The sequence below is a fragment of the Callorhinus ursinus genome, unplaced genomic scaffold (assembly GCF_003265705.2).
Source record: "Callorhinus ursinus isolate GAN/ISIS: 27379988/994484 unplaced genomic scaffold, GSC_fseal_2.0 scaffold1, whole genome shotgun sequence".
In the NCBI taxonomy this organism is placed as follows: domain Eukaryota; kingdom Metazoa; phylum Chordata; class Mammalia; order Carnivora; family Otariidae; genus Callorhinus; species Callorhinus ursinus.
This window is the reverse complement of record NW_027397063.1, coordinates 84,907,271-84,932,045: the sequence shown is the minus strand read 5'-3', so window position 1 is coordinate 84,932,045 and position 24,775 is coordinate 84,907,271. Positions and strand designations below refer to the sequence as shown.

Genomic DNA, 24,775 nt, shown 5'->3' with positions numbered 1-24,775 from the left:
AGGAACACAGAGGTGGATCTGTTAAGATACCAAATTCTGATTTGATGGTTTTGAATTTGTAGTACCTACAAGGCATCTGGTTGGAGATGTCTGATAGTCAATTAAACATTGGTTTAGAGCAGTACCATGCTCACTCATAGCTTTTATACTAACTAGGAGTCAGCATCTCTGAAGCAGAGGGCAGGAGTGACTCAATAAGAGCACCTATGTGTAAGAACTGTTCTGGGCACTCAGAATTGCATTTACAAACTATAAAGACGTTTAAGACTGTCAAGAGAATTTTGAGTATTTCACTATATAAAGTTATACCCAATACAGTGTTTCATTATTTCCTATACAACACTACATACTTTAACTTGAGGACACCCATAAAAGGATGAATTTCAGAAATCCTGAAAAATTTCTACCAGCTATCAGCTATTTAAATACTGCTTATAACTACTATCAAAGGAAAGCCCAGAATCATGTAAATGGCATATACTTAAATAAAAGAGGCGGAAACAGAGTACAATGCTTTTTATTTACCAATAAACTAAAAGTCCATTTCTAGATGTTTCTTTCTTTCCCATGCTTCACTTGTTTTATTAACAAGCAAAACCCTGTAAGGGGCAGCTTCATCTAGTCTTCAGACTCAGATCCATCTTCATCTTGAGTAATCTGGAAATAACGAAGTTCATAAGTCTCCTTGTCAGACGCAACCACACGAAGCCAATCACGAAGATTGTTCTTCTTAAGGTATTTCTTGGTAAGATATTTCAAATACCTTTAAAATAAAGACATGAATTTCATTAAGAAATACAATTATCTACTATGCAAAGGCTTATATAAAAGATATGCAATTGTATTCATTCATCTTTAATGTTCCCTCCAAAATATTTCATTTGTATCCAACATTGTTCAAGGTTGTTGGGGATCTAAGAATAAGGTGGCCATTCAACCCCAATTACAATAGGCTGATTCTCCTACAAACCCTATTCTCCCATATCCCTAACATAAACATCCTTTATGTTGAAGCTAGTAAGAGCAATAGTAGTTTCCCCTTCAGTTTTACTGCCATAATCAGATTACCTTTTAATGTACAATTTTATTCCTTAAATGTATTATGTACTAAATTGTCAACATTCCTTTCACCACTATCAACATCCCTAACCTCAATTCCACGATCAACAACAGGAAACCTATCAACAGGGCTGAATCCATTTATAGGTTTATCGACACAATTTCAACTAACATGGCTAAGTCCTTATAAAAAGCTTTGAAACATGGTCTAATTTCATCACTCCAGCCACTCTTTCATTTACACTTTACATCAATTCTGAACTATCAAGCAATACTTGAGCTTCCCTGTCCTTTCTTAACGCTGTTCCCTCTGCTAGGAATACTTCATTCCATCTCAGGTTCTCTGCAAATTCTTATGCCCTATCTCTTACCTTCAACACAGCAATTAACAGCATTGCATTTATAATAATTATGGGCATGTCTGTTAAGATCCCTGAGAACATTACCTTTCATCCCCAAGTCCCTAGTGATGAATTCATAACCACAGCTAACATGCACTGTTCCTTAAGTCCAAAACACCACTGGCTCACCTATTCTCACAACAGGTTCGTAGTCTTCAGCTTCCACCATCAGTCTTTTTCAGCCACAATTGGGAATTCCCTAATTTGCATGCCTCACTCCAGCACTTCACTTCGATGAGATTTTCTTGACCACTTATCTAAAAATATCAACCCTGAAATCCTCTTTATGCATTTACACAGCACTTATCAACTACTTAATATTTCATTGGTCTCTTTCCACTAGAATTTAAGCTCCTTAGTGGTAGGTACTTGCCTGCTTGGCTATCCAGTCCTACAAGAGTGCTGCCATGTAAATACTTAGTAAATTAAACGAACTAAAACTGGCAAAATGTTACTTTACCTTTGACTGGCTGCCTCTACTAAATAAACCACCAAAACCTTAAAACCACATGTGTAAGAAAACATTTATATTACTTAATTTAGGACATTACTTTCATGTTACACATTAGACATGTTTCTTGCAACGTATTCTAATAAAACATTTAACATTGTTAAAGTTCATACATAATTTGGGTTTCAGGGACTACCATGCACTGGACAGGAGCCCTGTATATAACTTGCCTATATTCCAGCAATAAATTACGCTTACTGACAACCAGCCTAAGTAACTCACCCAGTTACTGAACATATTTTCCATTCACATAGGCCATTAATAAGTTCAAAACACTTCTGTTTGTATCTCTCTAACCTTATCATCAACAAATCTACTCCTGCCTATGAAAACACAAGGATTATGTATTCTATGAAATATTCACAATTACCATAATTTCACTAAAGTATTATGGTAAACAAATACCAACCTTTTAGAGAACTGTTTCTCAGAAACAACTGTGATTTTATTCTTGAAGCGTTCAATGTGAACAACATTCCCCAGATTTCCAGTTTTTCCATTGACTTTAACCTTCTCCCGTAGAAACTGTTCCTATTTTAAAACAGAAAACATGCAAAACTAGGGAAGAAAACCCTAGATAGTCACTAGGGAAGGTACCCTAGGAATAGAGCTTAGGTTAAAATCAAATATTACATACTTTAATCATTAAGAACTCTGTTAAAAAAAAAAAAAAAAAAGAACTCTGTTACAATGATAAAAACAAGCTGAGGAGAGTGATACTTACAAAATTTCCCGAATCAAAAATTCCATCTTCTACTGGATGGGTAAGGTCCAAATTAAATTTCCAGGTTGACTTCTTAGGCTTCTTGTCTTTCTGCTACAGATAGTTAACATAATTACAACTACTCAATTTGCTCACTTTATATACAAAACTTTAAAATCTGTAGCAGCCCAAAGACGTACATGTACTATGATGTTATATACATATATATATGAAATGGTCCAAAATTCTAAAAAATTGCTTCATTTCTATTGGATATACCCTTTTCCTCAGTCAGGCTATGTGAAAAGAGATACACTCCTTGGTTTAAACCAAGTTTTTGTAAAATCCAACGGAAATTTTCCCCACCCACCGTCCAAGTGTCTCAAAAGTGCAATACTCAAGAAAGCTCAAAGCATATGGCAAGCCACTATTAGTTCCCTTCATCAGTAAATTCCAAAGAATCCTGTATTTACAACCAGAGGAAGATTAATATAAAGATCAATCTAATTTCTACTGTAAATTAAAACTGAAACCCACTGAATGTCTAATGAAGCCCATTCTTTTCCAATCATCAAGTTAAGTTTTATGGGCCTTTAATATTTTCCAGACCACTGACATTCAATTTTAAATTATCAGATACTGTTTACCATAGGCCAGGCCCTATGGGACACAGGTAGTATACACTACCTTGCCCAACCTCAATTATGTGCCAGAATAGGATCTTCTATCCACTCAAGTCTAGAGAATTAAATCCTTATGTTGTTATAGGTGAGAGAGGGGAGGGGGACCCTAGGTCCTGTAAAGACTTTCAATTTAAAAAAATTATGTAACTTTAGCTTTTCATACCCAAAACTTAGACCAATACACATAATCGGGCTATCCAAGTAAAATGCTGCTGTGGCTACTATCAATTACATTCAGACAATATACTGAAAACAGACAAATCAGTATCAGAGGATGCCATCTCCAAATTAGATCCACCCCAAGGACACCAGGTACTAATGCCAGTTTGGTTTTAAGTAGCCGAGTAACTTGTACCCCTCTCCCCCGCCCCAAATATCCAAAACTTGGAACTGGTAAATTGTCGACATATACGTACCTTTTCAAATGCTCTTTGGATTGGTTTTAAATATCTTACTGATTCCCTTGTTAATTAAGAACATAATATCTTTGGTGCACGCTTTTACATCTGCGAGTCCTGACTTTTATCTTTTTAAAAAGTTTCTTCATGAGGAATTAAAGAAACTTCTTTCTCAACTTAGTTCCAAAGTTCTCTGAAACTTTTGTAGCCTCGGAGCTCCCTTCGCTCTGGCAAGGCCATCAGACCGGTCCGATTACCCAATCTCCTTCCTAGCGCAAACGAATAGGCTAGCATTGGCATTATTCGAAGCGAGATTGAAAAGAAATGGCCCAATGCTGTCCCATTAGTCCGGTTCATCGTTGTACCTCCTTCCTTGCGCTGCCAGCGCCACTCATCCAAACTCCGGGCCCACCTAGAACTCCCACTAGACCGCATGGCAGTCGCCAGGTGTCTCGAAAAAACAACTGAGAACCTTAACATTGTGCTTGTGTTCCTGACCCAGTTTCCATTTCTACCCTCCCTTTATCTCAAATGAGATCCCCCAACTTGCTAGATGGCAAAAATCATCTACACTGGGGTAATACGCTCCCACCCAAATCCCACCCTCACTCACCGGCGCCATTTTGAAAGGCGGTCGGGCGATCAAAGAGAAAGCGACCGTCGCGCGTCACGTACTTATAGCAAAACGTGCTGCGTCACGCGCCGAGAGCGTATGCTCGCCGCCTCCCGGAAGAGAGCGTGGGGAGGCCCGTAACCCAGGAAACCCGGGCGTGCGGCGGAGGATAGGCTTCGGATGCGGTCAGGTTTCCTGAGCGCGCCGGCTAGCGGCCGTAGTAAAATGATTCAGGGTTTTCCGCCAATGACGACGTTCGTCCGTTGACTACAAAGGTCTCCGCAGTTACGGGAGGTGGTTCCCAGATAAACACAACCGAGGGATGGAGGAATCATCTTTCACTAATCGCCTAGATCTTAACAATCAGGGCAAGGCTCTCAGGTTGCTTTGGGATCTCCTGTCTTACATTGTAATTACGACCCCACAGCGAAAAAGTTACTTCTGTATTTGTGTTTTGTCTATGAGTCTTGTTTTTTAAATGACCGTTGAGGGAAATAACTGAGGGAGCCAAAATAAACTAGATTCTCGAGGAAAAAACTCTTAAGAAAAAAAAAAGTATTGCTTACTTGTTCACTTGAGTTCACTGTTGCTTCACTTTTATCATGGGTTTTAGTAGAAATTAAGATGGAGTTACTCCTGTGAAGTCGAATTTAGGTTAAGCAGTGATGTAAGCAGCCAAGGGCATTGCAGCTAAGACCAGATGTCTTGGAAGCCAGCGCAGGCTGACCATACCAAAAACTGATAACCAGCAGAACCAGACGAGGTTTACAAAGGTCCAAGACTGATTAAATTTCTTTAAAAAGGGAGGATTTTTGCAGCAAACTCTCAAGACTTTCCAGATGCTGACCCTTTCATTTCTGACCACATCAAAAAGGCAACTGCCCTGAAGACCCTGCCCAAATGGTTTCGGGACAGAACAGAGATCCTTCACCGCTTGAACATACTTAAGTACCAAGTGCTGAGTGCTGACTTAGACCGAAGGGAGGCCTTATCTCAACTGCACACTCACAAAATGACTGCGTTTGGTTCATTTAACTTCCTACCCCTTGTTTTATCTTGTTATGTGATTCTCTTGTGCTTTAATTTGTGTGATGTGTAAGAAAACAAGTTAAACACTAATGAATGTCATTGAGTTTGGAATCCTGAACCTGCTTTATAATTATGTTAACCTTGCTTTATGATTGAATAAAGCTGCCATTATGGAAAGACATAACTCATGTGTGCACCTTTATAGTGTGCTCATGACACCCTAGGACTCTTGACTTCCATCCAAAATGCTTCCCAATTAAAATTCAATGAATGTTTGCTGAGACCTAACTACTAAAATGGACAAAGCACATGAGGGTGGATGTGGGATGGTGACAGTTTAGATGACAAAAGGAAAAAATAGCTTTTGAACTTTGAAGAATTACAAGTTGACATCAGATCAGAAAAGTGATATGCTTCTCAATGTTTTGCAATTTTTTATATGGAGGTGAAACTATCATACTGGGGGTCAGGGGTAGGGATGGGGTGGACTTTTGTTGTTAATTTGGAGACTGACCCTAGAAAGTGACAACTGTATATATCTTTTATGACAGCGATTAGTAATAGTGGAAACTATGCTTTAATGAAGCATATAATGTGTAGGGTCTGCATAAAGGTATTGAATTCCTGGGAGAAATCCATTTCAAGAAGATTTTTTTTTTTGGTTGTTTACCTCAAGAACCATAATAATTCCACTTATTTTCCGAACATTAAAGGGAAAAAAGGCAGTTGGCATTTTCTCAGGGCTGCTCCGGCTGCAGAGCAGAAATGATCCTTGCACTATTAGGTATTTTGAAAATAAGCCAATAATTGAGGCACTATTTTATTTCCATTGTTTTTGGCAGACTTCCATCTTATGACCAAAACCAAACAAACAAAAAAAACCCTAAAGAATTGTTAAGTCACTTGTACAAAGGAGATATTAAAAACATGTGTTTCAAAATAGTAATCTCAAAATAACTAGATGGAAACTATAGTGGGGAAAAAAAGATTTCTCCAAATTAGGGAGAAAACCCTAAAAAGAATATGAACTAGAAATGTGCAGATGGTAAGATTAAATATTGCACATAGTGCTTCCCAAATTTTACACATACAGTATGAACACAATGCCTGTCAACACCCCTCTCCCAGATATTTTAATTTTGACAATGGATTTTAAAACAAATGAATTAAATGTCTGAAAAGAGTCAAGACAATTTAGAATAAGGGGAAGTTGCCTTTCCAGGTATTCAAATATAAGATACTGTAATATATGAGATATATTTCTAATATAAACTTCCGTCATTTGATCTACATGATTCTGGAGCTTGAATAAGTCAATAAAATAAAATATAGAAGAACAATATGGCAGATTAGATTCACAGAGAAACCCCTCCATATATAGCCACCCTGAAAAACTGGCTAAAACACAGTTTTATAATTTCTAATGTATGATTAAGTTGGTGGAAAGTAAAAATTTTTTGGAATTGACAAGGCATGCTCCTATAAGTTTGGAACTAGGATGAGCTCAGCTCAAATAGCATGGAAAAGCTTCAATCTAAAAATGTTGTTTAAAGTGTGCTTGGACTGGTAGTGCTAGGCAGAAGCAAATGCAGGTGCTATTTGTAGAAATGCACTTTTGATCCAGGCACAAAGGATTCCCTGTGATAAACTTACAGAAGTATGAGCTGACAATTTTTTTAAAATCACTAAATACACAGGAAAAAAAGCCACTATGAATGAAAATCAACCCCCCCAAAATCTATGAAATCAGACCAATATACATTGGAATTAGACAAAATATAAAATAAGTGTCTTGAACATATTTAAAAGCTAAAAGTATTTAAAATATGTTAAGGGAAACAGGAACAATCAAATTGGCCAGGACTTAAAGAAAATAAGTTCTAGAAATTAAAAATAGAAAACCTCAGAAACAGTGGATGAGTTAAACAGGAGAGTAGCCACAGCTGCAGAAAAAATTAGTGAATGGGAAATCACTTAGAATGCAACATAGGAAAACACTACCCATCTCCAGAAAAATAATACTCAAATGACATTATAGCACAAACAGTCCTATGGAAGCAAACTGCACAGCTTTGACGAAGGATGTGTTCAGCCCAACTGTGCAAACAATGAGGCACTGAGAGAAAACTCATTACCACTGAAGAATATTGCTTTTAACTCCTCTAACCTTGAATGTTCTTTGTCAAATACTCATAAATGAAAGTTAAGAGCACCAGGTAGGGGAAATAGGAACTGAAATCACTGCTGCTTGTCCTTCCTTTACTAATTTGATTAGAAAGCATTTAAAACTATGATTAAAAATTTATGCTTGCTTCAATGTATCTTTTCTCTCAGTGTGTATTTAGGAAAAACTTAAGTGATAATTTGTTCTCATTATTTCTAACAATAGCAATTTCAGAAGTAAGATTTTCCTGTTAGTGCCACAGGAATTCTGAATAATTGATCAAACTTTAAAATGAGAATAAGTATCTTTTTTAATTGCTTAATTTTTATCATTTTTGTCTTGTTTTTAGCTTGTCATTCATCTATTGGTGGCCATTTAAATTATTTCTACTTTTACACTATTATAAACCTTGCTTTAAGGAACTTCTTAAATTAACAAAATTAGTATCTTAAGTCAAAAGAAATGCTCATGGAAAGAAATACAGAGAAACAAAAAAGATAATGCATAAAAATATCTAAAATCCCACTTGTTTGGAAATAGCTAATGCTTTGTGGGCATGTTTGTGAATGTGAATGTATAAATATAAATCATTCAGATTACACAATTACATTCATTTATAAAAATTAGATGGTACTATACATGTTTTCTGAATTAAGTTTTAGAAATAATTACTGTACCTAAAATTGTAAATTATGAAAATAGTTCAAAGAACACACACATACACATAAATACATGAAATCTGGACAAAAGATACATACATGTATCTATATATCCTTTTTTCATATTTTTACCTATTATTAACACTTTGCCCCATTAATTTATCATTTGTTTTTCCTCTTTCCCTCCATCTATATCTACATCTATAAATCTTTGTGGGATGGTTTCTTGATAAGCTTTTCATTTCTTTATTTTATTAAAATTGTTCTGTTTAGGCTATTTCTACTGAGGTTGATTCTAATAACCACATTTTCCTAAGAAATTATATCATTTAGATTTTCAAATTTATTTGAATGTTTTATTTTTATTTCCTCTGCATTATTAGTCATTCCTCCTAGCATTTCTCATTTTTTCTATTTGTGTTTTCTTCCTCCACCTTAAATAAATCAGCCAGGGATTTGTTGTTTTGTTAATTTTTCAAAGGACCAGAATTTTATTTTTTAAATGTGCTATTTTTCTATTCACCTCACTAATTTCTGCTTTTATCTTTATCATTTCTTCTCTTGTGCTCTCTTTTGGTTTATCTTGCTGTTATTTTTCTAGTTTGATTTAGGACTTTAAGTTCACTTATGTTCATTCTTTCATTTTTATTGATATAGATGTTAAGGCTACATATTTTTTTCTACTGCTTTATATAGATTCTGATATATAGTGTTTTCACTATCATTGTCTTTCAGGAATTGCTTGTTTGTAGTTCCCCTTCAACACAGAATTACATAACAGGTCCTTAAATTTCCAGGTAGAAGAGTTTTATTTTTCAATTTTGTTTTTAATTTCACTTGGAATTGGTATCAGAGTGTTATTTTAAATATTTCTACCTTATAGAAACTACTGTTCTCTTTGTGCCCTATTCTGTATTATGAAATTTCCATTTGCTTTTTTTTTTTAAGATTTTTATTTATTTGTCAGAGAGAGAGAGAGAGAGCACAAGCAGGGGGAGCAGTAGAGGGAGAGGGAGAAGCAGGCTCCTCACTGAGCAAGGAGCCCGATGTGGGACTTGATCCCAGGACCCTGGGATCATGACCTGAGCTGAAGGCAGACGCTTAAGGACTGAGCCACCCAGGTGTCCCTCCATTTGCCTTTGAAAGGAAGGTATATTCTCTAACATCAGGGTGTTAGTGATACGTACATAATATCTCCAAAAGATTTATCTCATTGATTGCACAGCAATTAAAATGAACTAGAGGACAGCAATTTTTTAAGTGAAACTCATACACATAATTGTGAACAAAGAAGGGCAGACATACTATCAGTGTTGGGTAGATGAGCTTTCATTTTGCTAATTAGAATCTGTGCTAGGGATCTGATGGCAACTGAGGTTGGACACAAGTCATTGTGATGTTGGGACGTCCCCAGGGGTGTGCCCGCAAAATTATTTTGACTGGATCCAGAAATAAATCTCAAATTGGACAATTAATTGATGTAACCTTGTAGGTGGTCCTTTTTACCCAAAACACACTCAGTGGTTGCAACTGATCCTGCTGAATGTATCATGGGAATATTAGCATACCTCATCTTGTGCTTTGCTTTATTGCACTTCACAGGTATTGGTTTTTGGTGTTTTTTGTTTTTTTAACAAATTGAAGGTTATAGCAACTGAGTCCAGCAAACCTATCATTTTTTCCAACACCATTTGCTTACTTCATATCTCTGTGACACATTTTGGTAATTCTGACAATATTTCACTTTTTCATTATTATATTTGAATTGCTGAAATCACATAAAACTTTAATGGATTGGGGATTGCTTTTTATGGATGAGCAAGGAAAATGGGTTTCTTGAGATGAAATCTACTCCTTGTGAAGATGCTGTAAAGATTACTGAAATGACAATAAGAGATTTAGAATATAACAAACTTAGTTGATACAGTAGCGGCAGTGTTTGAGGTTTCAGAGGACTGACTCCCAATTTTGAAAGAAGTTCTACTACATAAAATGCTATCAAGAGAAGAGAAATAGTTTATGAAAGGAATAATTAATCAATGCAGCAAATTTCATTGTTGCCTTATTTTAAAAAATTGCCACACTCAATCTGACCAGTCAGTAGCCATCAACATCGAGGCAAAACTACACCAACAAAGATTATGACTTGCTGAAAGCTCAGATGGTTAGGATTTTTTTTAGCAATAAAGTATTTTTTAATTCATGTATGTACATTGCCTTCTTAAACACAATGGGATTGCACACTTAACAGACTACAGTATAATGTAAACGTAACTTTTATATGTACGGGAAACAAAAAAATTTAACATTTGACTCACTTTGTTTTGATATTTGCTTTATTGCAGTGGTCTGGAACCAAACCTGCAATATTTCTGTGGTATGCCTATAGATGTTTTAAATTCCCAGGGGAGCACACACTTTAGACAGACAGTAGGAGTTCTAAATGTGGCAATTCTACAGGACACCTCCTATTTGGATAGAATGCTTAATTATAAGGTTGGGGATGGAGGAGAGGAGATTAAGACAGTTGACACATAACAAATAATTAGCCTTTTCACTCTTTTTCCTCCCATGCCTCCCTCTGAGAGACCAGGCTACTGGTATCTGCAAATGGCAAAAAGAGTAGGACTAAGAGCTGGAAGACTCTAATCTGGTATTTTGTGTATTGCACAATTATCTCACTGGATTTGGAAGGGTATGGATATCAATAATACTGGCCATGGATATGAGGTTACAACTGCCATGGTAGTCTTTTGGCATGGCTCACATGTTGGAGTGGGAAATGTTCTAGAATGGTACAGTGTGTAAAAGGAAGAAATGGTTGAGCCACCTAGGGATGAAAATGTCCAGATGGTGTTGATTACACATAGGCTTGGAAAAAGGATGAAGGGTTTGCTTCAGGGACTCATCACACCATTCATATCACTGTGGAAAGAGAACAGCAATGCTGGTAGAGAACACCTGAGTCTGGCAGGTCAGGGGTAGAGGAGGGAACATAAACTGCTCTTACATTAAATGTCTCTGGAAGTATGCAAGGAAAAGGATGAAGATGGGAATATGTTCTTACTCTTGTAATTACAGAATTTTGAACCATGGGACTATTTTACATATTTTAAAAATATTAAAAACTTAAAAATTTAAAAAATAACATTCTCAGCCATAAAGCTAGGTGCTTTCTAGTAAGGACCTAGACTATAAAAACATGGTAAAAACAAGTGACATTTTCTTTTAATAGTGCTAAATACCTTAATCCATACTATTTTCTAGTATGACAATAGTTTTAGGAATATATATGTACAAGAATAGGGCAAGCTATTAAGTTAACTTTATTTTTATTTAATATAACTGATGTAGTTACCAGACAAATATATCTTAATGTAACAAAAAGTTATAATTGATGTTCATCATCTATAATATAAAGAATTTCAACATTTTAGTATAGCCAAAGACAATATTTGAATTTTACCCATTTCTGAAATGTAAAATGCACAATTATAATATCCATACTACAGGTCTTACAATTTTAAAGTTTTAGCTAAAACATGAGTCTCTGTAGATAAAAGGAAGAATTCTTTTATACCTAAAACAAATAAAATGTGTTACTAATAAAGTGCCACTGGATTAAACAATGCCATTTCAACTATTTCCTTTTTGGAGAGAACACAGGTACATAATAGTGCAGAACTAGTCATTTTCATTATACTAGCATAGAACTAGTAATTTGCATTATATTTTATAACAAGCACAAGAGTGCTTATTTATTAGGTATTAACCGTAATAATTCCTCTCAAGAAAGATCATAACTATGACTTATGACAAGCTGTACAGTCATCATTGAATATAGTTTAATGTCTAGAGTTTTTAAAAAATATAATCTCAACCTAAGATAAATCTAAGTCTACCAACGCCAAGAAATAGTTTTAGGGACTTCATATAAATAAAAGAACCTTTCTCTCAATTGTAAAATAGGGGTTTCACCCAATTCTAAGGCGAGAGGAAGAGTGGTGGTTGGTAAAGTTTGGCAACAAGTATGTTTCTAGCAGGTGAAAGCCTGATATGCATTGCTATAAGATGCATCTTTCACATAAGGAAAACATGCTAATTAGATGTAGGCAGCACTTCTCAGGCACTTGACCTCACTTGGTACTTAAGTTGATGTCCAGATGTATACTTAATGGAGAAACATTATATAGTGACTTCAAGTCATGTTCTCACAGAACATCTGTGTTCCATAAGCTAAATCCAAATGTTCCCTGCTAAAATCAAATAATGATGCCATATATCCAATTCAGGGGAAAAAATTTAATAGATTAAAGTTAATAGATTGAATTTTCTCAATTTTAAGATTTTTCCACAATAAATTTTTCATAGCCTTTGTTGTCTATACTTCTCTGAACGCTAGGAGAAAAAAAGGCTTAAAAACTATAAAATATTATGCCTAAGTTAGAAAATTTTAAACTGTTGATCAGTTCAGTATAACATACAGTTTATGGAAATATGCTTATAGTTTGCTCTTATACTGCTTAAGAGCCACATTTTCTCATAGTAAATTTGTTTCCAGTTCATATTATAGAATTCAGTATGTAAACATTTTCATGTACACAAAAAAGAATTATGAATTTTTGATCTATTGTCCCTAAATATGTTTGAGAACCACTACAACTTTGTCTGGCTCTAAAAACTACCTTTGGGGTCCATACCAAAGGAATGCTTTCAGATACATCATTAAGGTTTGAGTTCTAAGGTAAGACTACCAAATTCTATTCTAAAATGAAAAAAATATGGCAAGATTCCAGTATAGATGTTACCAATGTTCCCATTTTTTTCTTTAATACTTAGCATATAGGTTAAGTATGTTGATGTTAAGGATTTTTTTATTTGCATGTATCATTGTATTACAATTTGGGAAAATTTTGCAATATACTTTCAGGCAGTTAGCTTTAAAATAATGCAACTTCAGCTCTTAGCACAAACAGCCCTGAGAACAATGCATTCAAATTACAGCTCAACTAGAAATAATCTAATTGAGAAACTTTGAAGTTACAAAAACAAATTCTGGAAAAGTTGTAAATTAAAAAAAAAAGTTACCAACATTTGAGGCACTACCAGACTACAGTACTTTTAAGAGTTGGAAGGACTTTGTAAAAAGAATAAACATACAAAGCTATGTGTGCATATGCACATACTCACATTGTGCTATAATGAAAAATTGTGTCCCCAAATTTTATAGCCTAAACATTTTATTACAGCATCTCCTATTAAAGATATCATGCTCTGGCTGCAGGGAGTTTTGGGTAATCATTATAAAGCATTGGTACAGAATTTTGTACCATAAATGGTAACGGATTCAAGAGCTTGGTTAGCAACAATTTCAAGTGACAGACAGCCCTTGGAGGGGAGAATGAAAGAAACATCATATTATGTTTATGATGCAAATGCTAAGTCAAAGTAGCAATGATTTGATCTATTTCAGAGGGTATACAACTTTGTAGTAGCAAATAAGATATAACAAAGTCTTCACAGTAGAAATAAAATACTTTGCTCTAGAAAGAAACAAATATTCCATTTGTTTATACTGTATATAAATTGGTGAAATGCCTGCAGACAAAAATGGTGTATCATTGTATAATCTATCAACAGGACAGTCTACACTCTATACATGGTAACCTGTGATATTTAACATTTGCTACAGAAAAGTACAACAAATACTAGGAGTCAACTTTTAATATTTCTGATGTCAAAAAAGAATGAAGTCACTTCTGTTCTATGTTAAAAAATATGTTTACCTGCTTCCTTTTAATATAATTTATAAAGCTTTACTAAAGGAAATATTTTATTCTAGAGAAACATGTATTGACTTATGTGAAAATAAAGTCCCATATCTTTAAAATCTATACTTATAATTATATATCAGAAGAGTATTTACACTTCATTATAGTACTTAAAATATTTACGCATAAAAGCTTTTGCCATTCAAAGTATGAAGATAGAGATGCATTATTATAATTTACATATGCTTACCTCACAATTGAAAATGTATTTATGTGAAGTTTGACAAGTTAGGAACAACAACAAGGGCATGCTAATCCAGAATTCATAGTAAACTAGAACACTAATATGGTTAACCGGGGTCAGATGAGTGACCAGCAAGTAGCACAGATTGAGAACTTCCCGGGATTCCTGTGGGTAACAATGCAACGAGCAACAAGTAAAACACACAGTACAGAGTACTAAAAAACTAGAGCAGTATGTAGTAGATATTTAAACGGAATACTGGAAAGAATTTAGCCTAATTCCTAATTGTGCTTTAGATGGGCAAAAGCTAAAATGTTACACTAAAATTATTAACTACAATCTCAGTATTTCTTGTGCTTTAGAATTCTCCTTGCATTTCTTGTTTCTTTTCCAAATGCGTTTGCTGAAGCCAATATAAGATTTAAAAATGTGCACAAATTAAGTAACTAAAACCTTTGGAATCTTCTATTCCTACTGCTATATTCAGTCACTGATTAGATCAGTTACAGCATCATATGTGTTTTCCTCTAGATGATAGAAACAAAGGCCTTTCAGAGATCAAGGGATGATGGGAAAGGTCTCATACTCAGTCTTAGAGAATGAAGGTATTATTGAAGTAATGATTTTGTTCTAAGTTTCATTTCAATATGATTGTTATTAAGTCAAAGGTCCTCACAAACCCTGTGACCATGTCCAGAGTCCTGGAAATAAGATATATATGATCCAAAAGACTAAAGAGAAATGTAGCTGTGTCTCCTAGAATAGTTTTTAAAATAATTCAGTTTGCAGAACTCTTTCCTAGTTATGTTTCATACCAGTAACTGAATTAAGTACATAACAATCAGAAAAAATACATGTACTTCTTAAAATAAGTAAAATAATACTTATCACATAAAGTAACTCTTCTTCCATGATTTACTTTCATTTCACTTTAGAAAAAGTATACATAAATTTAACAAATGTTCCAAATCAATTTAAAGTAAGAATTTCCAGTTTTTGTCTGACAACTAAATACTTTAATGTCAAAAAAAATCTCCTTAAAAATGGTTGGAAAGGAGGGACTACTATAAATACCAACAATTTATTCAACGTAAGTAATAAAAAGCACTGTATCGTACCCTAGAAAGCAGGTCACTCCTTTAAATACAGAGAGAGAACAAAAGGGAAAAGCAAAAACATAACTAGAAACTTCCTATTTTTATGCTGATTACACAGGCCTCCAGTAAAGACCTATAGCTCTAACCAACACCTGTGCCACTGTCCCTTGCAGACTCCTTTACAATCTGACTAGCTAAGAATAGTCACCCAACAGTTCAATGCCTCCCTGTCAACCACAAGCAGGTATCAAAATTACTACATAGAAGGTTATGTTTAGTCCTCCAACAATTTGGCAAAGAAAAGTGTGACTGAGGTAATACAGGTAATACAGGTGGCTGCACATGCCTATTAAGATAACCGACACTTTTTGATAACATGATTTCTGTTTAAGGATTTGTTCTTGCCATACACAGGCTGAAGCTGTGACAATTCCAATCCATAATCTACTTATTCTCTATTAAGTCTGAAATTATTACAGAGCAATTCAACTTAAATGTGGTACTTCAATACCACTAGATGCTACATTGTCTGATTTAAAACCCTGGTTTATTATCAACTAAAATTCAGGAATGATTTGCTCAGACAAATCATACCTGCTAAAGCCATCGTATCTGTTTCTTGGACTCACTGAAAACCACAACAAAGTTATAAGGAAGACACCTACAAAATTAAAAAAACCCAGAATTACACAGCTTGATTATTTTAAATTACCAATTGCCTGCAAAACTAACTCAGCACAATTATTTCAAAACAATTAAAAAAGAAATGAGGTTGCTTATGAAGGCCATAGCTTTGGTGACAACTTAGAACCAAACTTTAGATCTGTGGCTGATCCAGACCTAAACATTTTGCTCATGCCTGATGTTCCCATTTATTTGCAGGGCTTTATGGCTACAGCATATTCTTCACTCATTGCACACATAACAGACACCTAGAAGGGAAAAACGAAGGCAAAAAGTTATTCAGAAAGCAATACATATATATTTAATTTATTATATACTGGATATTTGTGGATATTTTATACACATTGACTTTGGAAAGAGGTATCCTAAGTCCAGATAATCTATTTTCTTTATAGTTTTCTGAAGTAAAATTTCTCAAATTGTGGTTTTTAAGGTAACTTCCAGGGAACAGGGAAAAAAGAGCTATAAATGCCTCAGTACTTATTAGATATTATGCTTCTGAGAGTTATAACAGAGTAAATCACCTTCACGCTTTAGTATTCCCATAACATCCTTTTTCATACTTAATAGCTCATATGCTGATCTTCAAAACAAATTTGGGGCTGGCAGTGTCTACCTAGCAAAAAGTGAACTTTGATACTTTCTTTGGTAATGGGTCTCTAAGGGTATCATGGGAAAACTGTCTTATAGAGATCATTCTCAATTTCAGCAGTATTTAAGAACTACATTTCATAGTTGGCATTTTTTGCTAACTAGATTAGGACAAAGTTTTTATAAAAAGCAATCTTCCCATAGGTCTTTACCTGTACATCTTCACCTGCATTGTATTTTCCTTCTATTTCTTTACCTAGTTCACCTTCTGGCAGCTTAAGATCCTCACGAACTTCACCAGTTTCTGTCAGCAGGGAAAGGTAACCATCCTGAATGCATATTAGCTATTAAAAGAAATTATATCATTTGCACTGATTAGACTATATTCACTCTTTGTAGTATTTACATAGTTCAGTTGCAATCCACATTAATTTGTACAGCTGCACAGTAATACATTAATATACTCTTAGAGCTTAAAAATGTTAAACATATAAAAGTATAAAAGATGTATAGACTAAAAGTGTAAGTTCACTTCCTCCTGCACACCACCTTCCCCCAAATCTATATACATAGTATGTCCTGAAGAATTCACATTTATGTACACAATACAAATATGGTTGCTTTAAAAAAAATAAATGGGAATCTAAAGTGATTCCCTTTCCAAGGGGCCTGCTTGTGCCCCTCTTCAGGAAAGTAGCAACTTGGAATAAATCTGGCATGCCTTAGGTTGTTGGGGGAGAAGGGATGTTTTTCCCTTTGCCTTCCTTTGGCTACCTACACATATACTTCAATCCCTTCTGGATAGATTGTGCCCTCTTCTCATTCACATGCTGAAGTTGTCCTCTCCCTTAACACTAGGCCAAAGGCATTGATGAGTAGCAGATTTCTTTAGTCACCAACTATGACCTTCCCACCAAAGGGGGAAAATTTATCCACAGAATTGGTCATGGTGGATGACTCGGCTGTGAGGGTGTGGCCATTAACATGGTGACAGAAGATGACAAGAGAACTCTTCAAGACATCAACACCTTCTACAACACCTCCATTGAGGAGATGCCCCTCACTGTTGCTGACCTCATCTGAGGGGCTGCCCTGCTATCTAGCCCTACCCAGGGTTCAGTCCATGGGAGGCTGAAGAGAAGCAGGAGTGGGGAGGGAAGGGAGTCATGGGATGGACATCTTGTCATTTTTTTTTCTTTGAATAAATGTACTTTTTGAGGCAAAAGAACAAAAATAAATGGGACATTACAGGTATTTTTCAGCAAGTTGTTTTCACTTAACAGTATGTCTTAGAAATCTCTCCAACTTGGAAACTATGGACCTACTTTAGTCTCTTTAACCACTTCACAACTGCATAGATAGATTGTAACTGATTTAACTGTTTTCCCATTAATGGGCATAAAATTAATTTTAGTTTTCTATGATTACAATGTGTTTTATAATTTGATTATGAACAAACTTCAGTGGAAAACTTTTGGTCTTCAGTTCAATGAGGACATTAGATTTTTTAAAAGACAAACACTAGCTTGTTGATGATATTGAGACAAACCCAGTCTAACCTTCAAAAAGACACAATTTTGATATCACTCAATTTTTTTTTTATTATAGGAATGAGGAAATGGCCAGGCTGTACTCATTTATTCTCAAAGCATGTACACTATCAGTATGCCTATAATTCTAACAGATTTTATAAAAGGCAGTTAGTTGTTCAGAACATTGACAAACACAAAAGGGGTCACAGATATGATCCTTACCTCCCTATAATTCGTTTTTTTTGAAAAAAAACTGAAAAAATTTTTTCAAATTTTTCAAAAAATTGAAAACTACCACAGACATAGTTTTCAAAGCTCTCTTCTACGGCACTACCAACCAAATCTGGCTATGGCTTTCCACAGATACCCCAACAAGAGATTTCAGCTTTTGCACATGTCTAAAATCTCAAAAACAAAAAACCACCCTACAATGCAACCACAAATACTTTAAATTCATCTTTACATCACTCAAACATTTGTAATGTGGTTGGTAGAAGTGGGAAACAAGCAGGTTGAGGCAGAAGTGTAGTTTTTTTTGATCATACCAATCTTTGTATATACTACAAAGTGATCACCACAATAAGTCTAGTTACCATCTGTCACCATACAATTGACCCCCTTTACCCATTTCACTCATCTCCCACCACCCTCCTTTCTAATAACCAACTACTAATCTGCTCTATAAGTTTTGTTTTGCTTTTGTTCACTTGTTTTTTACATTTCATGTGTAAGTGAAATCATACACTATTTATCTTTCTCTGACTTATTTCACTTAGCATAATACATTCAAGTTCCATCCAGATTGTTGCAAATGTCAGCATTTCCTTTTTGATGGCTGAGTAGTAGTCTACTGTGTATGTATGTATGTATGTATGTATGTATGTATGTATATATGATGTATGATATATATATATATATCACATCTTATCCATTTGTCCATTAATGGACATTTAGATTGTTTCCATATCTTGGCTATTATAAATAATGCTGCAATGAACTTCTGGGTGCATATATCTTTTGAAATTAGTGTTTACATTTTCTTCATATAAATACCCAGAAGTGGTATACCAGGATCATATGGTAGTTCTACTTTTATTTTTTGAGGAACCTCCATATTGTTTTCCATATTGGCTGCACCAATTTACATTCCCAGAAACAGTGCATGAAGGTTCTTTTTCTCCAGATCTTCTCCAACACTCATTACTTTTTGTCTTTTTGATAATGGCCATTCTAACAGGTATGAGGTGATATCTCATTGTGATTTTAATTTGAATTTCCCTGGCAATTAGTGATGTTGAACTTCTTCTCCTGTACCTGTTGGCCATCTGTATCTCTTCTTTGGAAAAATGTCTATTTAAATCCTCTGCCCATTTTTAAGTCAAATTGCTTGGGGTTTTTTTTTTTGCTATTGAGTTGAATTCTTTATATATTTTGGATATTATTGGATATGTGTTCTGCAAATATTTTCTCCCATTCAGTAGACAGCCTTTCATCTTCTTGATGGTTTCCTTTGCTGTACAGAAGCTTCTTAGTTTGAGGCAGTCCCACTTGTTTATTTTTGCTTTTGTTGCCTTTGCTTTTGGTGTCAGATCCAAAAACTTAATGCCAAGACCAATGTCAAGAAGCTTACCACCAATGTTTTCTTCAATGATTTCAGGTCTTACATTCAAGTCTTTAACCCATTTTGAGTTAATTTTTGTGTATGGTGTGATATAGTCTAGTTTCATTCTTTTGCATGTGGGTGTCCAGTTTTCCCAACACCATTTATTGTATTATTTTAAACAATTAGCCACAGGCTTACAAGATAGATCTTTTTGATTTTGGCCCTTTTAGCAATTCCCTGAAGTAGAACTTGTCTATTTCAAGAATTAAAAGTTCCACTGTCATTTAGTGACAGAAACATAAAAGCCATATAATAATACTGATACTTGGTATTTATTTATATAATGGTGATTTTCATTTCTAAAGAGTTAAGAATTCATGAGTTAAACTACAGGATGAAAGAAAAAGCATTTCAAATAAAAAATGTATAGACAATATAAAACATCTAGTAAAACAACATATTTTAAAAATTAAACATCTTATTAAAATAAATTGTTATGTGAAATAAAATTAAAATTTTCAAAAATAAAACTAAACTATAGAAAAATAGAATAATGAAAATTATTTTACCTTCTTACATAAATTTAAAAATTTTCAGATATACAGAAAAGGTGCAAAAGTAATACATCAAAATCCCCTATCTTTTCCCCAGACTCACCCACTGTTAACATTTAACATGTGCATTTTTTCTTTCTGTGTATAGGAATTCATAAAATACATACAATATACCTTCTTATTCTTTTCTTCTTTTTACTGAACCATTTGAGAGTATGTTTTAAACATCACGACTCTTTAGCAATAAATATTTGTGTATTTTCCTAAAAAGACAAACTCATATAATCAGCTTATTTTTCAAAGTTAAAAAATACAGTATTGCTAAAATATTATTTAATATATAGTCCATTCAAATTTGCCAATTGTTCCAATATTGTCTTTGATAGAAATTTTTCCTCCCAACTCCAGGTTCATACCTTGTATTTATTTGGTGTGGATAGGTGCATGAAGACCACCACAGCACAATAAATGTCATTGAAAAGGCTCACAGAGCTAAATTTTTTAAATGAACAGAAATAAGTATTCTAGGCTGACCTGATAACGAAGGGGTGTGCTTACTGAGTACTTACCATGCAAGGCACTGCTCTAAGTAATAACTAATTAAACCTCACAATGATCCCATGAGGAGTTTATTATTCCTATCCTCATTTTATAAATAAAGAAAAAAAGGTGAGAGGTTAAGTAACTTGCCAGCTAAGGTCACATAATTAATAAGTGTTAAAGTAAGGATTGGGACCCAGCCTGTCTGGCTTGAGTCATTCTCTTATTATCCATGATACAGTGTAGACCACATACCAAAGGCTGAGACAGGATAAAGCAAGTGAGGCACTAATTTTGAGTGCAAAATTTAAGGTGGCACCAAAAAAATTCATCAGTGATCAAACAAATATTTTAAAATTAGAATTAAGGGCGCCTGGGTGGCTCAGTTGGTTAAGCAACTGCCTTCGGCTCAGGTCATGATCCTGGAGTCCCAGGATCGAGTCCTGCATTGGGCTCCCTGCTCGGCAGGGAGTCTGCTTCTCCCTCTGACCCTCTTCCCTCTCGTGCTCGCTATCTCTCATTCTCTCTCTCTCAAATAAATAAATAAAATCTTTAAAAAAAAAAGAAAAAAAGAAAATTAGAATACAAAAATTCCATGAACAAAATATCAAAATTTTAAATAAAGACAATTTGAGTTACTGATTTTTCCTTTTTGCCTAAGGCTCCTTATGTGACTTGACACTGTTAGTGGTCTTGTTTTTATTTAAAATCTTGTGCTCACATATCTCATTCCCCTATACCCTGCTGTATCCCTAAATAAAACCCAAACCAAATTTTTCCTTTATGTTAAATCTTGAGCTTCAATCAATGATTAATTTGATCATAGTAATAATTACTGATGAATCACTGATACTATCTTTCTGAAACACTCAAAGACAAAAGTGTTCTATATTGAATGCATATTAATGTATATAATGAATATTGAACATTCAAAGCATTCACATGTCAAGGATGAAAACAGACATCCATTTTTGGCAAAAGAAAAGTGTATGCTTAGCCTTATGCATTTAACAAATGTTTATTGAGCACCCACTATAAGCCATGTCTAAATAAGGTCATCCAGCTAGAAAGTGACAGAACTAGATCCAAACCCAACTGTCTGACTAAAAAAAACCCATATGCTATTGTTATAATAAGACAATTCAAATTTCTACAAAGACTCCAAAGCAACCTAGAAAACATAAGTGGGAAAGTGAAAATATAAAACTGCTTACCAGATTAAAACTATGTAAAAATATTTTTACATGTGGACAAAGAGTAAAAGGAAATCATATGTTAATTGCAGTTGATGATAACATGCTTGAAAAATTATATAACACAATAAAAGGTAGAGTAAGAAATCAGTTTAAAAAGAATAAAAAAATCTAAGTGTCACACATATATTTTTCACTGTGTAAAACGAACAGAAAAGAATTCTATGTATAGTATGCTTAACAGTGAGATTGAAGACTTACAAGAAAGACTTTAGTTATGATTAATTTGAGCTCCTACATTCTATGAGGTCAATGGTTTGGTTACCACCAATACTCCAAAACAACAAAATGCTATCATTAAACATGACCTATCCAAATGCATAATTGGAACTAAAAGTTGGAAGTCTATACCTATAATTCAACTAAAGGTCACAGCATGGTCACTGAATGTAAATGAAACAATTACATAGTTTTGCATTTTCTTAACCACATGTAGTGGCCATATACTTTCTTTTATTAATGGCTTTCAACTTACTTCCCTATTTAAGAATACCAAATTCTGATTCACAATCATTAATACACAAACTTGGTTGCTGGAACATGAATTCCAATGATTTCTTAAAAGTCTTGGGTTTGAGAAGTAAAAAGAAATAAAACATCCAGGAGGGAGTTATCTAAATTGGAAATATTTTACAACAAACTGAATAGCAGTTTCATTAAACATTGAGCTTATTCAGTCACAATATGCAATCATGTGGTCTGAGAAATAATAAGACATGCTCAACTTTAAAAACGCAAGAATGTTAAGAAAAAAAACCCCAGCAAATTAGCCATAATTCTAGATAAGGTACAAGGGTTAAATATCACTATTTTTCCAACTTCTAAGCTAGGTGGTGCCTAATATTTGGTTAGAAAAATCTACAAAACTACTACCAGGTTTTGTCAAATTACAGTTGATAGTAGTATGTATTTGCAACTTTAAGAAACAAAGCAGCATTTTAAAGGAAGTTAGTACTCACTTGATAATCATTTCTCTTAATATTTGGAACATCCATGTTGTGAGTAGAAGGGCAAATATCTTCATATTTTTTGCCGGTGAAAATGTCAATTCCAACGAGGTGAACCTAACAAAGAAGGGAGAACAGGAAACCTGTTTAATCTTTGCCAAGTATATCACTCATTATATACACAAGAGCACAATACCAAAGCTGATCATGACAGATTCTTTCTCTTTCCAAGGTCATCTAATTTTATTTTCTTAAAAAAAAATGCAGTGGTCATAGAATTGAGAAGCAGTGAGCAACTAAACAGTTTCATGACATATCAAGACCCAATATCATACACAGCCCAGTAATTCAATTATAAGAGTACATAAGAGAAATGCAGTTGTGTTAGAACAGGTTTTCTCATCTGTAAACTGGATATTCCAAGTCACTAGGATTCAGGTAAGTTTCAATTACCAGCTAATGAAACATTATAAAGGCCGCAAAAGGAAATGCTACCTTTCAGTATTCAAAGCAATAGCTGGTCACTGCGAAATTGTGGTAAGAAAAAAAATGTAATTATTACAAAGTTATAAATATGGAAATCTCATGTTCCGTACTGGAATGCAAATGACCAAAATCCCAACGCAAAGAGAGATCTGGAAGGGCACTTACCTTGGCATGACCGTGCTTTCCAGTTTTGGAAGTTGACATCTCCACTATTTTGCATGGTCGTCCTTTGAGAACCACGAAGCCGTTTTTGCGCAGGGCCGAGCACTGCATAGGGTAAGTGCTGGAAGCCCCAGCATCTCCAGTAGTGAAATCAATTTCATCCGCCATGGTGGGCTGGGGAGATGGTAGCTTTTCCGAGGGAACTACGCAAAAAGTTTGTGTTTGCTTTTTAACAACGGGAACGCAGGCAGGGAAACATCTCATTTCGAACAGGTTACGTACCAAGCATCATGGGATCAATAGATTTTTTTCATTTATAAAACACTCACCCAAGAATAGTGGGCACTTTCTAACTCCGGCCTCCTTATAAACTTTTCTAACCATTGGTGGGGAGGTGGGGAGATGGGGAGGGAAGTCGCAGATGAGCTCGCTGGGGGTGGGGGGTGTACCCGCCCTGGGCACTCACCCGCGCTGGAGGCAGCAAATCCTGACCCCCATTGTCCCACCGCAAGAAGAGCCAGCGACCTTCCCGCATCGCGCCGCGCCACCCGGCCCTTCGCCGCCGCCCTTATCCCACTGCGGGGTACCCAGCCCAGGCCGCACGTCCCCGTGAAGGATGGGGATAACGGGACTTGGCCAACGGCACCTGGCCCTCGGGCAGCGGGCTTGCACTCCGCCCTCCAGCCTGCGGCGCCGTCGCCCCGGCCTCTCAGGCGCCCCCTTGTCCTGCCGGCATCCCCGGCCCGGCCGGGCCCGGCCCCGCATGGGCCTGAGCCCTGGCGGGTCCCGCGCTCGCCTCGGTTCCCCCATCCATCCTTCCTCCTTCCCTCGTTCAGGACTCGGCTCTGGCCGCCTTCTCCCGCCGCCTTCTCCGGCCCTGCTTCGCTCTGGTCCCGGCCCCACCAGCTTTTCCCCTGTCTTTACCTTTCAGCAGGGGAAGAGATCCTCTCGCCTGCGCACCGGCGCCGGTTCCCTACAGCTGCGGCGGCGGCAGCGGTGGCGGCCCCGGCAGTTCCAAGAGACGGGGCGGGGCAGCCACACTTTCCACACCCCGGCCTCCCCGCCCTTTCCCGCCCCCACCTCAGCCCCAC

General features: G+C 35.6%; 2 protein-coding genes and 1 non-coding gene across 14 annotated transcripts; 1 reads left to right on the top strand and 2 right to left on the bottom strand.

Annotated features, from left to right (window-relative positions):
• Positions 1-501: 501 nt before the first annotated feature.
• On the bottom strand, positions 502-4,506 carry RPL22L1 (ribosomal protein L22 like 1). 2 transcript variants are annotated; one of them, XM_025879030.2, is made up of 4 exons: positions 4,369-4,506; positions 2,696-2,788; positions 2,381-2,502; positions 502-763 (listed from the first exon to the last, which is right to left on the bottom strand). In XM_025879030.2, the coding sequence occupies exons 1-4, from the start codon at positions 4,375-4,377 to the stop codon at positions 619-621; spliced, it is 369 nt and encodes a 122-aa protein (XP_025734815.1). In that variant the 5' UTR covers positions 4,378-4,506; the 3' UTR covers positions 502-618. The 2 variants fall into 2 exon arrangements, with proteins under 2 accessions (XP_025734815.1, XP_025734823.1); XM_025879038.2 differs by having other exon boundaries at positions 2,696-2,785; positions 4,369-4,413.
• Positions 701-24,755, bottom strand: EIF5A2 (eukaryotic translation initiation factor 5A2). 11 transcript variants are annotated; one of them, XM_073897310.1, is made up of 11 exons: positions 24,609-24,755; positions 23,688-23,887; positions 23,049-23,153; positions 16,820-16,951; positions 16,173-16,264; positions 11,051-11,241; positions 10,135-10,215; positions 4,369-5,004; positions 2,696-2,788; positions 2,381-2,569; positions 701-1,717 (listed from the first exon to the last, which is right to left on the bottom strand). In XM_073897310.1, the coding sequence occupies exons 2-5, from the start codon at positions 23,850-23,852 to the stop codon at positions 16,205-16,207; spliced, it is 462 nt and encodes a 153-aa protein (XP_073753411.1). In that variant the 5' UTR covers positions 23,853-23,887; positions 24,609-24,755; the 3' UTR covers positions 701-1,717; positions 2,381-2,569; positions 2,696-2,788; positions 4,369-5,004; positions 10,135-10,215; positions 11,051-11,241; positions 16,173-16,204. The 11 variants fall into 11 exon arrangements, with proteins under 11 accessions (XP_073753411.1, XP_073753405.1, XP_073753421.1 ...); XM_073897304.1 differs by having other exon boundaries at positions 11,051-11,145; XM_073897320.1 differs by lacking the exon at positions 4,369-5,004 and having other exon boundaries at positions 11,051-11,145.
• LOC112834621 (small nucleolar RNA SNORA67) lies at positions 17,249-17,389 on the top strand. Its single transcript, XR_003210971.1, has one exon. It is a non-coding gene; the product is annotated as a small nucleolar RNA SNORA67 (small nucleolar RNA).
• Positions 24,756-24,775: the final 20 nt, after the last annotated feature.